General features: G+C 58.4%; 1 protein-coding gene across 15 annotated transcripts in view; it reads left to right on the top strand.

Annotated features, from left to right (window-relative positions):
• The window catches only part of LINGO1 (leucine rich repeat and Ig domain containing 1), a 215,465-nt gene that overhangs the window by 166,442 nt on the left and 32,325 nt on the right, over positions 1-16,698 (top strand). For 2 of the 15 annotated variants that reach the window (XR_013450391.1, XR_004916571.2), the window contains 2 exons: positions 536-664; positions 1,071-1,233. The exons of 7 other annotated variants lie outside the window; for them this stretch is intronic. Coding sequence is in view for 3 of the 8 variants with exons in the window: in XM_036090005.1 (XP_035945898.1) it covers positions 2,420-2,440 (21 nt within the window). In the remaining 5 variants the exon portion in view is untranslated. 6 more of the 15 variants (XR_013450390.1, XR_004916570.2, XM_036090008.2 and 3 more) reach the window with 4 other exon arrangements.

Below are 16,698 nucleotides of genomic sequence, written 5' to 3'. Positions count from 1 at the left end.
CCTGGGTCCTCCAGGAGCCTTTTGGTTTCCCCCAGTTCTCAGTGTGATTCCAAGTAGTGGAGGCTGCTGCCTACATTGCTGCTAGATAAGTGAATGTCACGGATGCTGGAACATTTCCAGTGGAGGCGTGGGTGACCAAGGCCCCAAGATGAGGGGAAGTGAGAGTTGAGGACTCGAGTGTCCCTGTCCCCATGCCCCGGCACCCCCCCCTCCTCTGGGAAGGGAAACTACTGGTCCTTCCTGATGAGTGGATTTCAGTTGAGTTTAATTTGCACACATCAGCCCCTCTGGAATCAGGGCTCTGGGCTCTCTGCAGAAACTGGAGGAGACACAAGATCAATCCCTGCCTTGAGGGTGTTCCTGATTCTCAGAGGCCGAAGAACTTGGTCGAGGCTTCTCCTAGTGGGAGCGCTGAAAGGAACCTTACGGTCAAGCCCTGTATTTACAGAGGAGGGGCTGGGGGGCCAGGGAACAGAGAGAAACCGTAACAGTATAATAACCATGTAGCAAGCACCTACTTTGTGTCTCCATTTAGCAAGCACCCACTGTGGGCCAGGCCCAGCATCAAGTACTGGATTAAGTCATGAGATCTTCACACCGTCCCCCATGAAATGTGTTCTGCTGATATTCTGTCTTCCAAAGGAGGAAACTGAGGCCCACAGAGGTACCCAAGACACAGAGCAGGAGACTGAGGTGCTCAGAGTAGGCTTCTGGAAGGAGGGGGCCACACAGAGCCCTGAATTGAAAGGGAAGAGGGGAAAGGTGGGAGGAAATTAGTCGAGAGTCTGAGAAAGCTATCAGTGACAAGACATGCTTGCTGGGGGGCTGCCAGGGAAGAGGATACCCCAAGGAAGTGATGGTGGCTTTCTGCACCTCTGCCCTTGGAGTCTTGGCCTCAGCCTTGGCCACAGTGGGTGTCCCTCCATTATGATCAACACATCTCCACATGTGCTATGTGCAGAGTCCCTTTGAGCTGAGCCCTGGTGCCCTTCCCTGGGGCTCACTGCCCCATGCAGGGCTTGGAGGCCAGGAGCTGGGGTGCACCCAGATGAGTGTCTTTTCCTTTGCAGGTTCCTGGGCCCGACCCTCTATAACATGCCTCACTGGGACCCTGGCATCTGGCTCAGGAAGGGGCTTCCGAGGGGGCAGGAAGGTCCTAACCCTGGCCACAGCTCCAGGCCCACCTCGTAGAGGGACTTCTCTGCCAGCCCCTTCAGATGCCCCCCATCTCCTGCCCCCCTCCACAGCTGCACCAGTGCAGGGCCCTGACCTATGGATTTTCTGCCACGTCCTGACCCACTTCACTCCAGCCGAGTCTTTCTGACTTCATTATACCCGTGGCCTCAGCAACCCCAGCATAGAGGGCTGCCAGAGCCAGAGGTGAGTGTGGGGCTTCCGCTACTCCTGGGGGCCTGCGGTGCCCCCAGCTCCTGGGCTTCAGTCTCCTAGGAACTCAGAATCCTGGAAGGGGCCCCCTCTTGAGGCCGCATCCCATTCACCCCACTATCTAGGTGGGGCCACAGAGACACCACCTCCCCACCCCTACCATCCCCTCATTGCCTAGCTGGGGCAGCTTTCATCCGGGGAGCATTGGCAGCCCCTCAAGGTCACAGAGCGTTATTTAGAGCACTCAGAATCAAATTTGTGGTATACACTGGGACATGGGGTCCACTAGCTCCACAGGGAACTCCTACTAGATCCTGGCTCCAACCTGCTCCCTAACCCTGCTCCATGCCCTGTGCTGCCTGTCCAGCCCCCCCGCCACCCCCCCCCGGCCCCTGGTCTCCGTTTTTCTTGCTAATTAGAGGTCTCAGCAATGACTCCACTGTCCCAGCCATTTTAGAGCTGTCATTAATTTCAAGTGGCTTCAGAAATACTCATCATCGTAAAAGCCCGCGGGCTGCTGGGCTGCAAGCGGGCAGGACCAGCATGGAGCAGGCATACTGGCAGGCCTGGCTGTGCCACCCATTCCTTCCTGGGCCCTGGGGGACTGGCCCCTCTTCCTGCATCCTCAGCCGCCCAGGGCGGGGGTGGGGGTGGGGGTGGGGAGCACAGCGCTTGGGCTGTGACATCAGACACACACTGAGCTTCAAAGCCCAGCTCTGCCTCTTACACAGTGAACTTGGGCAAGATACCAGCCCTCCCCAGAGCCTCAGTTTTTCATCTGTACCGTAGGGATAGCAATACCAGTCTTGAAGGGCAAAGTATGTCAAGTATAGCTCAGAGCCTGGCTTACAGTAGGGGCTGAGTAAAGGTTCGAGGGCCCTGTCCCCTCCTCCAGAGTCCTCTGGCAGACCCGCTCCAGTTTCTCTGCTTTGCTGTTCTCACTCAGGCCACTGCAGGCTGGCTTCTTCTTCTGGCCATCAGCTCCTGCTTTATTGGGACTTGCTGAATTTTCACTCTGAAGCCAGGATCTGCTATGTGCCCACCCGTGAGACAGGTAGGTTGAGGTCTGCTCTTGGGAGCTCCTAGTCTGAGGACAGAGAGAGAGGAGACTGGGGCCTTGCTTCTAAGGCCATTTTAGTTTCGGAAGGGGAGACAAGAATAGAAGAGAATGGTCTCAGTTTGGTCTTGAAGCTCGGGTGGAAACCAGGCAGAGGGCACACCAAGCAGGTGGATCAGCAAGGACTAAGACTTGAAAGTGTGGGAACATTCTTCAGCTGTAGCTCCAGCCTATAATCCCCTGGTTGTGTCAGTTAAGCCATGGGCCAGGCCACTCCAATGTTTCACATTCTCCATGGCCCTGGGATCCCTGAGAGGGCTCTGCTGGGGACCACCCCACCAGCAGGAGCTGAGAGATGCCTGTTCCACAGCTCATGCAGAGACATCTGACTGGGTGAGGACCCAGTGACAGACCTCCCCACCCTTTTATGGGGTCTTTGAGTGACAAGGCCAGCAGCCTGCACTCTCACCAGGCCCAGGCTGGACCCTCAAAAAGGCCTTTTCTCCAAGTTCTTCCCCCATTTCCTCCCCCACCCCATTGTTTCCACTGGTGAAGTAAGAGAGGGAGTCATTTCTTTTGGAGAGACAGGCAAGGGGGAATGGCCCGGATGCTGTGTATAATGGAGAAAATAAGGCTGCGGCGCAGTTCCAGACAAGGCTCTTTGGTCACCCCTGCTGCCTCAAGGCGCGGAGGGATAATGGTGGGCCCCAGAAGGCCCCACCCCCGGACGCCGACTTCCTTAGCCAGCATCTGGGGTTTGGGGGTGGGGGCAGTGGGCTCTCCCCCATTTCTCCTCCGAGATCACTGAGGCTGGGAGCAGGTGAGTCGGGGGCGGAGATGCCGTGGCCGCGCTGTGCCTGCGTCAGTCGCCGCACCAGGAATAGCCCCCGCCCCCGCCCCCGCCCCCCAGCGGGTCTGCGCGCCCGCCGGGCGCCTGGCGGAGCCTTTACGCAGCAGCTAGAGAGCGTCTATTCCTGTCGGGCTGGTGGGAGGAGGCGGCGCGGGAGGGCGGGAGCTCACGGGTAACTCACCAGCAGCCGGGGTGGGGGAGCTGGGGAGTCTGGGAAGGGGGTCCAGGCAGCAGAGAGTTGAGGGACCAGGGAGCCGCCTGCGCCGGGCTCTTGAAAGAGACGAGGACACCTGTGCCGCCTCCCCTCTTCCCCGCCCACCTGTAAGTCCCTCTGCCAAGCCTGCCCCCTACTGGTTTACTCAGCCCTGGAAGGCGATTCAAATTCCCATTCCAGGCTCTACTCGCTGTGTGACCGTGGGCAAGGCATGTAATCTCTCTGAGCCTGGGCTTCCTTCTCTCCGTCCCGGGGGAACAACAGCGCCTCCTCAGCGGTTTGTTGGAGGATGAAGGGAGAGCGCACAGCATCCGCACCTGCTAGGAGGGGCTCCAGCTAGGCCTAGGATAAGAATGGACACGGGACGGTTTTTCAGGCAGGACTGTCCAGACCAGTGGTGTGGCAGTGAGACTGAGAAGTACCCGGAATCTGTTTAGCTGGAACAGAAGGTCTGTGCAACTCTTTGGGCTGTGCGTGTGAGGCTGAACAGTGGAGATGGGAGATGGTGTTGGGGGTCAGGGGAGACTGGGAGCCCCACCATGCCAGTCAGGTATCTGCAATGAATGTCAGGCAGGCTCTGCTGGGGGAGGGGGACACTGGCAGCAGGATCCCGGGGTTTGTCTCAGAGACTGAGAGGCCTTGGGCCAGTCTTCTCTTCGCCAGCCTCACTTTCCTTCTCCGCCTGCCAGAACCCCTACCCCTGTGGGCTCACGGTGTCAGGGGCGCTAATGTGCTAATGGGATGCACTCTCAGTAGTGGAGAAGGGTGGAATGTGCCAGGTGGTGTGAGCATTGATGGTTATTCTAATCAAATTAACTTAGTGTTAAAGGGCATCTGGCTTCAAGGAGATGGAGGGGACGTAGAAGGAGGTGAGATCCTAAGGGTGGTAGTCCACTCTGCAGACTGCCAAGACAGTTGATCCTCCGCATCTGCTGATCAAGGAGGATCTGGCTCTCTGAGGAGAGGTCCCATTCTCTAGGCCCATCTGAGTGTGTGGCCCTAGCCCAGGATCCTCTGGATCACTGGGATCAAAGTAAGGGACCTCTATACCCAGACTGAGGCTCTTCACTGCCCTCTGCTGGTGTATGGGTGCCGTGTTCGTGGCCGGAGCCGGCCATAGCGGCTTGCTGCCCTCTGCTGGACAGGAAGCCGGGTTGGGCGGGGATCCCGGCTGCAAAGGGCCGGTGAAGACCCCGCTTGGGGTAAAGCCGTGGAGCTGGCGCGCCTTCCTCTCGGTCCCCCCGGAGCTGCCCTCTCTGCCTGCCTGGCCCCAAGGCCGCCAGGGTGTGGGCCCTACAGAGATTCGCGGACATTTGGAGAAGAGGGGCAGGACAGAGGCTCCGGGCCTGACCCCACGCCGTCCTCTAAACAACCCTGGCTGGGTGGGGAGCCTTGCCCGTTCACGTGCGTGTGTCCGTCCACACGGCAGTGTGCAGTGACCCTGGTTAACACGTGTGAATACATTCACGCGCTCACATGCACACGCATGTGGCCACACAAGAGGGTGCGTGCACACTCAGGGAGGACCGTAGTCCGGACTCCCCTGGGTCGGCCTAGCCCGGGATTCGCCCAGAGCCCGGGACTCGGAGGGGCGCGGCCGGTGCGGGGCTGGCGCTCCGGGGAGCCGGCTCAGGCGCTAGCCTGGCGCGCCCCTCGCCAGCGTCCCCTCTGACAGTTTCGCTGCCCCATCGGTGCAGGGCAGTGGTTGGGGCGCTCCTCGCTCTCCGCCCCCTCCGCTGAAAGAAGACGAGCCCCCCGCCCCACCTCCCCCCTCCTTGGTTTTGCGGCCGCGCCTTCTCCTCCCCCGCCCGGCTCCCGCCGCTCCTCGCTCCCTCCCTCCCTCCCTCCCTCGGTCCCTCCTCCCTCCCCGGCTCGCTCCTCGCTCCTCGCCCTCCCTCCCCGCGCCGCGGCAGAGCGCGGAGCCCGGGCGGGAGCCGGTGCGGGAGCCGGAGCGGGCGACCGGCGACAGCGCAGGCGGCAGCGGCGGCGGGTCCCGGCCCCGGCCCCGGAGCGCGCGGAGTCCCCACCCGCGCCGCTCCGGCCCCTCTCCCGCCGCGGGGCTCCGAGCAGCATGCGGGGCCGCTGCCTGCCGGCCTCAGCCCTGGCCCCGGCCCCGCTGCGGAGCGCGCCCGGCCTCGACCCCGGCCCCAGCGGCAGAGGCGGCGGCGGCGGCTCCAGGTCGGCTCGGGGCGCAGAACCAGGTTCGCCGAGTCCGCGTCGCGCGTCCTGAGCGCGCCCGCCCCTCCGCCCGCCGGGGCCGCGGCCTCCCGCCTCCCCACTCCCGCGCCCTTGCCCCGGCCCCGGCTCGGCTCCCACCCGGGTGGGGCAGACAGACGGACAGACAGCCCCGCGAGGGCGCGCGGACTGCCGGGCGGAGGTGTCGGACGAGGAGGAGGAGACGGAGGAGGGGGCTGGGCAGGGGCTGAAGCCCAGCGGGGGAGACATGCGATTGGTGACCGAGCCGAGCGGACGGACGGTGCGCCCGAGATGCAGGTGAGCCCGGCGGCCGCGGCCCAGCCCCGAGCGGGCAGCCCCGAGCGGCAGCCCCTCACGGGCAGCCCCGCGGCGAGCTCCCGTGGGGGCCGCCGTTGGCCCGGCTGCGCCCTCCTGGGGCTGCGGGGCACCCCAGCGGCACCCAGATTCCCTTTTGGGGTCGCACCCTCCTCAAGCCTCAGAAATGAAGATTCTTCCTTTCCCGTTCCTCCCACCCCACCAAATTCCATGTTGGCTAGCTGGGACGCCGGAGCTGTGGAGGGCGGACCCGCTAGGGTCCCAGTCCTGCTTGCCCCCCACCCCCCGCCCCATGCCCCCTCCCGTTCTGAGCACTATTCATCCTGGAGGGTAAGCCCCTTGCTCAGCGGGTGGCTGCACCTCTCCACGGATCCCAGATACCCCCAGGCAGCCCTGGCCAGCACTGGGCACTGGCGGCTCACTGGTGGATGCCAGTCTGGGACCAGTTTTCTCCACAGCCTTCAGCCTGGGCACCAGCTCCCTCCCCTGACAAGAGCAACCCCTTTCCTGCTTTGGCCCCTGGAGAGGGAGGAAAGGGGAGTTGGGGGGTGGGGAGAGTGCAGGGGAGGGAGTTGGGGTTGTGGAGGACTCAGGAACCCTTTAGGGGCCTCCCTTTGTCTGTCTTCAGCCCTGGTTTCTCACCTCCTCCTGCCCCACTTTTCATTCTTAGGCAGCCGGTGGGAGGTGGGAACCAGCTGAGAAAAGGGAGGTGAGGAGGGAGCATCCTGTTCTGCCTCCCCACCCTCTTGTGAGGTGGCCGAGCCTCCCCGCCCAGATGTGTCCCTCCAGGTGGCTTCCACTTTGGGGAGGGGTGGGGCCAGGCCCAGTGGGCTGTCCCCTCCCTGTTCCTGACCTGGGTCCCAGCCCAGCCCCATTCAGCCCTGGTTATGCTGGAGGCATCCCCTTTGTTCTCCGAGGTCCTGGGCTCAGGGTGGGGGAGAAGGGGCATGTGGGAGGTGCCCTGGGAGTGCAGGAGGCCCTGAGGTGGGGGGCAGTACCATCTGGGCTAGCCCTTTCCCGGGGCCAGCCCAGCCCACCATCAGTCTTCCTTTGCTTGGCTTGGGCAGCCTGAGGGTGCGCAGCCCAGCCTGGCTGAGGGCTCTGGGCTCAGCCCGGCTGGTCATTATGCCAACAGCTCCAACACTGGTACCTCCCATGCCCAGGGAGCAATGAGCCGGGACACCCAGGAGGCAGAGCGCCTGGGGCTTCCCCACATCCAGCAGGGAGTGTGGGTGAGGGAAGTGAGGGTCACCGGTTCTGAGACCCTTTGTCCTTGCATGGGACCTGGTCTGCTGGGACAGCTTGCCTGCTTTCTCCCCATTGCCTGAGGCAGGAGAGAGAGGATAAAGTGGCAGAGGGGAGAGGCCAAGAATTCCTTGGAACCCAGGTAGGGACTCCTGGCAGCACCTGACGCCCCTACTAGAGGGGGGTTTAGCAAAGGTGAGGGCAGGCCCCCTGTGATGTGCTTGCTGTCTCTGTTCCCTCCCCCACCCCCTGCCAATTTAAGTGTGAGACTGGCCTCGGGTAGGGCTTGGTCAAGGCTGCAGGGCTCCCCAGGGCCTGGAGTTAGAGAAGGTCCTCAATCCAAGGGGCCAAATTTGGGGGGATGGGGGTGTGCTCAAAGCCCAGGAATCTTGGCTTGTGGGCAGAGGGCCCTGTGTGCCTGGAGGGAAGTGGAGAGACTATTCTGCCCCTTGCGGTAGTCCTCTTTGATTCTAGTGGTCAGCTGCTCCATCCCCTGCCTCTGAGCACCCATGTTGCCCTTTACTAGATACTGTTTTCTAAAACTCAGAATTTCAGATAGACACCAGGAAAAAAAAAAAAAAAAAAACCAAAAAACAAAACAAAAGGACCCAAAACCCTCTTGTGTGTGGGTCTTTGTTCAGCACAAAGCGAGACAGGATCCCCGGTACCAGGAATGGCTTGTCTGGGACTGTCTCCAGGTGCCTACTGGAGCAAATGGCTGGAGGATCACAGCTGGGGCCAAGGGTGCGTTCCTGTGGAGAAGCGAGGCACTACAGTGATTCACGCAGGCTCCCGTGGAGGCACGAGGCAGTGTGTCAGATGGTCCTGTGGGGCTAGTGAAAGGCCAGGGAGGGGAGGCACTTGACGGTGGTGATTTCAAAGTCAGAGCCGTAGCCTGTTAGCCAGGGTCTCTTGGTCCTGCCGTCCTCTGGGTGGCACTCTGTGGATGGATGGTGCCTTCCAGTCCCAGGGTCTCCTCCTCTCCCCAGTGATTACCCATTGATGGATCTCTGTTCTCTTCCCACCAGTTCCTCTACTTATCCCCCTATCACCTATCTTCGTCCAGCATCCCTACCCAGAGGCCCTCCCCTCTTCTCCTCGCCTCTACTCAGGGAAGCCTCCCTGACTGCTCCAAGTTACAGATCCTCCTCCTCCAGGCACCCACAGTGAAGACCCGCACTGGTTTGTACCTAATATTGTACCAGCCAATTAATTCATGTGTGTATTCTACACATCGTGGCTGAGCTGTCTGTTTAGCCCTGGACTAGGCCCTCTTCGGGCTTCCATGTATTGCCTTGAACGTTCAACCCTGGGCAATCATGTACCCACCCGATGGGCTCCCCTGCTTGGCCCCCAGGATAGGGAAGACACTGGGTGGCACTGGGGAGCAGCTATTGGCTGGTGGCAAGGACCACCTGGAGGGGACACAGTGTCCTCTGCCTGTATGGATGGACAGAGCTAAGTGACGTCAAGGGTGCCCAGGCAGTGTCCTTAGTAGCACGCCCAGGCACTCAGCGAAGGATGGGATTTGTCTGGGGGAGGTTGAAGTAGTCCTCCAGAAAGAGAGAGAGACTGAGTGGGTCCTGAGGTGGTAGCAGACTTTGCAGAGACACAGAAAACAGGGGATTCCAGAATTGGAAGGGTTCTTAGTAGAAAGAGTGTGGTAACGCAAGTTCATTTCCAAATGGATTTGAGGCATTCTTGATAGTGACGTTTGTTTATGCATTGTATAAATGAATGAACATCCTTGGGTGCTGTGGGCCCAGGAGAGCCATGCTGACAACAACCTCTTCCTCGTGTGTACTTGGTTCCTTTGATGTCACTTTGTAGTGAACTTGTTGAGTGTGGACCCTGGAGCCAGATGCCTGGGTTCAGACCTCAGCTCCACCTCTGCCTAGTTCCTTAATCTCGGGGCCTCAGTCTTATCCATAAAGTGAGGATAGCAAGGGTATTTACCTCTAGGGCCAGCAGGAGGATTAAGTATGCTAATATATGCAAAGCATTTAGAACCGTGCCTAGTACACAGTAAGCTCTCAAGAAATGCTAGCTACTCATAATTTATATCAGTGATGTGTTCTTAGTCTTTTCCCTGTAGCTGGTACAGAGATTTGATTTTATAGCTGAGAAAAGGGAGAGAGCCAGAGAGGTGGAATGACTTGCCCAAAGTCCCCAGCTCATAAGCGTGGTCTAGAATGCCTTCCTCCTGACCCCTGGGGCTCAGGGCTCACTCATCTGGGCATGGCCTGGTAATTGATTAATGTTTTTAGCATTAGTGATAATAATAGTATTACAAATATGACAATACTACTCCCCAACCTGAACACTAGTGCTCTAACAATGGTGTACATCTTCCATGAGCTTCCCCTCACTTTATTCCTTGGCCTCTTTCTCTGAGACAGCCACTATCCTAATTATCTAGTTAGCATTCCCTTGCTTTTTTAAAATCATGTATTTTAATATAGGGGAATTGTTCAGTTTGGGCTGTTTTTGAACTTTGTAAAAAGCACCTGAAACCGGATGCAGCCCTCTAGAATTTGCTTTTTTTCCCCCTTCAACATCATATTCGTAAGCTTCATCTATATTGTTGTAAATAATGGTAGACATAGTTTATTCATTTTCACTGGTGCATAACGTTCTGCCATTTGAACCTACCACCATGTATTTATCATTCTTCTATGTGGCTTGTTCCCCTTTTGGTTCTTACAAACAATGCTGCTGTGAACCTTCTTGTCCTGTCTCCTGAGGCAACGTGCAGAGTGTCTCTGGGGCACACAGCTAGGAGCGGAATTGCTGGGCTATAGGGCATGTTCATATTCAGCTTTCCTAGAAAATGTGCCAAAGTGTTTTCCAAATTGGTTGGGCCATTTATGCTTCCTGCAGCAGGAGATGAGTGTCTCCATAGCTCCCACCCTCACCAGTGCTCGGTGGGGTCAGCCGTCTTGGTTTTCACTGACTGATTGAGTGTAAAATGGTGTTACCTTATGGTCTTGATTTGCATTTCCAGAATTCAGGGTTTCTGGTGTAGGAAATGGGGGTTGAGATGGGCAGGAGCCAGTGTGTAACAGATGCTTAGGAAGCAATTGTCCCTTTTGTCCCTCCGCATTCCCCAGTTAGTGGGGGTGCTGTTTCTATAAGCCTTGAGCTCAGGGATGGGCAAGGGCACTCAGGAGGACTCCGCAGGGAAGGGGGGATGAAGGAGGAGCAAAGAGAGCTTACGTCCTGCACGGTTAGAGCCCAAGGAACCCCAGTGGTTCTGTGTTCAACCCCAGGATGGGCAGGGGTGGTCCTGGCTTGGGAGAGGGAGAGAGCTTGTGTTTCATTATCTTAATAATGTGCAGCCCCCTGAAAACCCTGTCTCCACACCCTGGGGTCCGGCCTGGGGCTTGGCATTGGTGAGTACTTAATAAGAGTTTGGTGAGCTGAGGACTGAATACTGGATGAAAAAATGTATATTTGTTCTTCCTTCATTCCCACCTCCTTGGGGAGTCCTCCCTGATTGCTCGTGCCCATTGAGTGAGTGAGGGGGGGTGGCTGAGCAAGGTGGCTCCTGGGCCTTAGCAAGGTCCCCTCAGGTGGCCCTCGAGCCCCCTGCGTCCCCGCAGAGACTGAGAAGCTCGGTGCTGGCAAGGTAATTTGGAGCTGCTCCCTCCGCCAGCCTGGTGCACCAACGATTGATTCCAGGCCGCTTTCCCCGCCCGGACCTGGGCCCCTGGAGCTGGTTAGAGATGAGCGACAGGGCTGGCGGAATAATTATGCCTATTTTATGTGACACCCAAATTGATTGCCGCCAGGGTGACATTACCAGGGCATTGTTCCTTGTCTCCAACCTCTTATTACATGTTATTAGGGTGTGTGGTGTGTGTGTGTTTTTCTATTTTTTCCCCTTTCAGGGAATTAATCTCTCTCTGCCACCTCCTCTGCTTCCCTCTACAGAGAACCTGCTCGTGTCTCTGAGAGGGGGTGAGGGCCTGGCCAGCGTGCTTCCTCTGCCTGGCCCAGGCCCAGTAGGGCTATAGATGCAGTTGGGGAGGAGGGGGGTGGCCATCTCAAGTCCCTTTACGTAGATGTGAGTTGGGGGTGTCCCAGAGCTAAGAGGGGCTGCTGAGGTGTATGTCCTAGCAGAGGGGTTTCCCACCAGTGTCCCTGCTTGCATACGTCTCCTGGCAGGCTACTCACCCACTAATACTAGGGCAGATCTTCCATCCTGAGCCATCCGGTCTTCCATTTGATTTCTCACACTGAGCTGAATGGGCCTCCCGTGGGTTTTGACTCCACCCTCTTGGCCTGCATCGGGCTCTTTGCACTCTCCTCCTTGGGACACCCCTTAGAGATTTGCAGAGATGTCCCCCCCAAGCCCGGGCTTCTCGTGGACATGCAGCCGGGCAACGACATCGCTTGTGGCTGAGCAGAACTTGGCACCGGCCTGTGTCTAACCAGACGGGCTCACCACCTCTGGATTCTGCTCTCGGTGCACAGGTTGCAAAAATGGGTTTTGGCAAGGGGTTGGCCAAGATTCACTTGAGCAGAGAGGGCTTTGAATAGTCAGTGGTGGTAGAAGGGCGTTTTTATTTATGGTTTGCCTGTCCATGTTCTAAAAAACTCACTGGACCTCGGTTTGGGACATATTGGGGTTGTTTTTAAATCTTTTCCCCCTTTTGAGGCAGAAATAACTCAAACCTTCACTTGCCCCTGATCTAGCCCCACCACGGTATCCTGGCAGTACACTGAAGAGAGAAGGGGGCTGTAGTCGGGAGGCCGGGGTTCTTCCGAGGCCCTAGCCCTGAGATGCCGTGGGACCTAGGACAAGTCCCTGATGCTCTCCGGCCTCACTTCCCTCACCTGTGTGGGGGTCTCTAGGGTTACCGTGCCTCTGGAGTCAGACAAGCTCAGGGACCGGGAGGGAAGTGATCTAATGGCTTAGAGCCTCAGTTTCCTCATCCATGAAGTGCGGTATGTGGTGAGGGTTGGTGGGGTCATTCTGCAAAGCACTCTGGGTGTGTTCGATCTAAACATCTCTTTTCTTCCTTCTCTTTGAACTCTCTGCCCCCAGCCCCGAGAGGGCACCGTAAAGTCTGCCCTCCCCTTCGAGGAGTTTCAAGCCCTGAGACATGAAGCCGCTTGCCCACAGCCCTACAGCTCAGCAGGCCCTTGAACCCGACTCAGAGAAAGGCAGTGTAGTGTGCAGGAGTGGTCAGACAGCCTTGGGTTCAGCCACCTCAGGCCCCTTCCCAGCTCTGCCATTTATTGCTGTAGGATTCGTGGCAGGCTGCACCACCTCTCTGTGCTTCAGTTATTTCATCTGTAAAACGGGGATCATAATACCAACCTAATAAGATTGTTGTGAAGAGGAAACAAACTCATGTTTGTGTTCATAGCCTGCTCGCCGTGTGACCTTGAACAAGTTACAGAACCTCTTTGTGACCTTGAGCAAGTTACAGAACTTGGGTGTGCTTCTGTTTTTTCCATCTGCAAAATGGGGATAATGACACAGCCTACCTCAACAGGTTGTGGTGGGAGAGATGAATTTTTGTATGTAAAGTGCTTAGAATCATGCCTGGCACACGAAAAGCCCTCATCACCATCATATTGATCAGGTCTCTGGCCTTCCAGTGCCCTGCTGGTTGCACCCTTGCCTGCTCCCTGCCCTGGTCCTCTGAGGCTGTGAGCTCCTCCTCTTCCAACCTGGAGGCTGATGGCCCTCCCAGGTGGGGATTGGCTGGTTTCCAGGCCTCCAAAGCCTGAGATGGGCCCACATGAGCTGTTCGCAAGGTAGAGGAGCCCTGAGGACTGGGGCGGTCAGGAAGGGATGAGGGGATCTGCCAGGCACCTCCCAAGATGGCCTGGGTGGCGGATGGGGCCAGAGACCTTCAGCGGCACCTTCTTGCCCCTGTGAGCCTAGGTTGGTGTTTTAGAGCCAGAGAGACGTGGGAAGGGAGAGGTAGTGGTATGGACGTGGGTTTTCCTTGAGCCTCCTCAGGTCACCACATGGGTGCTTGCCTACCCCTCCTCAATTCTGGGACAGCTCCAATCCAAGGAGGGGTGCTCTTCACTCAGGTGGGCTCAGCACAGACAATATGGAAGTTTCCTAGAACCAGTGGCTCCCTCCCACCCTCCCCAGGACAGCTCCTAGCTTCACAGCTGGACTCTTCCCTCAGAACAAGCCTGTGAAGGGGCAGCCAGGGCCAGAGTGGTCCAGGACTCACCCAAGGTCACACAGCAGGGCAGGTGTGCAGTGAGCCCTGACTGGAGCTCCAGTGTGGGACCTGTGGGCCCAGTGCCCTTTGCTTCCTGAGAAGTGGCCTCCTCTAGGCCTTGCCCTCCCCCTGCTCTTCTCCACCAAGCCAGCCACTCCTGGAGGGCAGAGCCTGTATATAGAAGCCTTTGAACACTAAGAGGCTTGGACAGTTAAAATTCATAATTTATCCTGAAAATAGCCTGGAGCTGTGGGCTGGCTGGAAGGCTGGCGGCTCGAGAGCATCCCTGCTCCCGTGGGGTGGGCTGTGGGGTGGGCAGGGGCATCGGCCCTCTGGTGCGTGGGGTGGGTGCCTGCCCAGGGGCCACACACGGGCAGCCGCCCTAGCGAACGGGCAGGCAGGCCCACTGTGCCCAGTCAGCAGCCTCCAACCTGGCGCGGCTGACAGGCCGGGTGAGGGCCTTGCGGAGACGCTTGAGTTTCCACGCACACCTAAGAGATGGCGCTGGAGGCACTGGGCCAGGGAGGCTGTGGAGTGGTGGGAGGAGGGCGGCAGGCCCACACACCCGCATGGGCCACCCTCCCCTACACACACACACACACACACACACACACACACACACACACACACATGCCCCGGGGGGCCCAGCAACTCTGCCAGAAAGAACAAGAGGAAAATAAAAAATTATACACGACAAAGGACATGACCTCAATTTTCTTCCACGTTGATTTTTTTTCCTCCTTGTGGGGGGCAGCTGAAGGAGGAGGAGAAGGGAGAGGATAGGCCAAGGTGGGCACAGCAGCCCAGGAGGAGACAGACGGAGGCTGCCGTGCTGCTCGCCCACTGGCCACACAGGCTGGCTCTCTCCTGCGGGAGCCCAGCCCTGGCACCAGACCCCTCCTCTCAGGGTTCCCTGTGGTCCTCCCACACGCCCTGTGCCAGGAGGCAGCCCCCGCCCAATTAGGCTGGCCAGGGACTGAGTTTCCCCCATTAGCAGCTCACACCTTCAACCATTATCAGCCGTTCACACCTCAGCAGGGATTAGCCCTAGAAAGCCAGAATGGAGTGGCTTTAGAAGGAGCCCAGACCGGTCAGGATTTGGGGGAGGAGAAAAGCAATTAGGAGTCCCTGGATGCTCTCCACCCCCGCACACCTTGGTTTGCACCAAAAATGCCCCCCCTTCCCTTCTTGGCCTGTGGAGACTGAGCTCAGGGGACGCCTCCTCCTCCTCCAGGAAGCTCTCGGAGGAGCCTAGACTAGGAGAGGCTGTTCTCAGGAGCTGCCCCAGCTGTTGTTTGACTGGCTTTCACTGCGCCTTTGAGGATGGACGAGGTTCTATCAGCCCTGGCCCTGCCCTGGGGGCTCTCAATCTGGGAGACACAGAGGGGAGGCCCAGAAACTCAGACGGGGGAGAGGCAAGGGAGAGAGGCAAACACAGCAGATCACACACAGACCCTACAGAGATCCAGAGGGGGCCCCCAGGGGGGTGATCCCTTCTTAAGCTGGAGTCTGCAAGCCGAGCGGGAGGTCTCTGGGCACGTGGTGGGCAGCCAAGCAGTGCTGCGGAAGAAAGTCCCTGACCTGGGGTGACTGTTGAGGGCTTCCTAGGCAGACCTCCCTCCACCCCCACGTCCACCCCCCACCCCCACTGACACACTTCATCATTTCAGGACAGGGATCCAGTGGCTCCATGCTCTGGAGCTGAAGGCGAAGAAGGGACCTCAGGCAGGCAGCCGGGCACTTGGGGACAGGGCAAGTCAGGAGGAATCTGCCTGTTCCTTGGTCACTCTGCAGGAGTGCCTTCCCCTTTCTGAGTGATCAGCCCTCCGGCATGGGGTGGAATTGAGGACAGGATGTGGTAACAGGCCCGGGGCCTGGGCCAGACATCATGAGCCCAGGAGCTCCGGGACTGGTAGCTGAGTTTGCAGGCCAAGCTCCATCTCCCCCCAACCCAGGCTGCCCCTACCCACCTGCTGCCCCGGGTACCCATCTTTCTCCTCCGTTTTTTCTTCCTCTCTCTTCTCTTCCCTTTCTTTCCCGTGTGGCCCATTGTGTGTCTTCTCTATTTCTGTCACCTTTCCCTCTCCTGCTCTTCTGCTCATTTCTGGGGGGCAGAGCTGGATAGGGCTGTAGGCAGATGTTCTGACACCCTCAGCCCCCTTCCCAGGTCAGCCATCCGTCCTCCCTCCTGCTGCAGACCCCGTCATAGACGCGGAGCCTGTGACGGTGCACACCCGCCTCATGTCCACGTGGGCAGACAGCCCGCTGCAGGTGCTCAGGTCCCACAGCCGGGCTGCCCCCCAGAGGCCCTGGCCCCTAGCCATGGCGGCGGGCGCCTCCCTGCCGGGGACCTCATGCCCGTGTGTGCTGGGGAGCCCTGCGCTCCCTGCGGAATGCTGAGTGGGAACACCATGAAATATTGATACTATAAACCTAAAATAACTAAACCTTTCATTCTGTGCTGCAGCCGACCCCAAATTAGGTGAGATTCTAGCAGAGACCGTGGCAACAGGCGCTGGAGGAAAAATTCAGCATGTTCAACATACACAGTTGAGGAAAGGCTTTTGTGGGGCACAGGGTGCCTACTTGCAGGTATCCAAGGACCGGTGCCTGCCTTGGGCCCGGGGCCTCACCCACTGCCCTGACATGCCTGCCCCTCCCTGTGTGTCCAGAAGCATTCACAGCCTGCAGCTCTTGGGGCAGGCGAGTGGACCAGGAGGAATGGAGCTCTCTTGCCTCCTCATTTTGTGCCTAGGCCTGAGGGCAAATGAATTCCCTTTTGGAAGCCTGAGTTCTCATCTGTAAAATGGCTAAAAAAAATATCTCTTTTGAAATCTACCTTATGAGACGGAGTGACCCCTGTCCTCCCTCCCCAAGTCCACTCCCAGGTGATCCCATGCCCCTCCTGTCCCATCCTGAGCCCCACAGGGGACAGCCCCATGGTGAGACCTTTCAAATAGATCCTTCCAGCCCCAGTGGAACTGCAGTTTGGGGCCTGAGCCCCCGCTCCTCTTCACCCCTAACCAGGTTTGAGAATGTTGACTTTCTAGCTGGAAGAAGTCAGTGTCTGCTGTGGGCTCCCTCAGGGAGCCTGGAATCCACCCCTCACTGCACAGTGGAAGAAGTAGCCCAGAGAGGGCAGGCTGTGCCCGAGGTCACACAGCAGAGTGGCCGGTCTGGGGAGCAACGGAGCCAAGCAGTTATGCCCTGGCATATGAGTGAGAGTGTGGTGGTGGTGCGG

The sequence above is a fragment of the Halichoerus grypus genome, chromosome 8 (genome assembly GCF_964656455.1).
Source record: "Halichoerus grypus chromosome 8, mHalGry1.hap1.1, whole genome shotgun sequence".
Classification (NCBI taxonomy): Eukaryota; Metazoa; Chordata; class Mammalia; order Carnivora; family Phocidae; genus Halichoerus; species Halichoerus grypus.
Note: the sequence above shows the minus strand (reverse complement) of the source record. Positions and strands in the feature narration are given on the sequence as shown.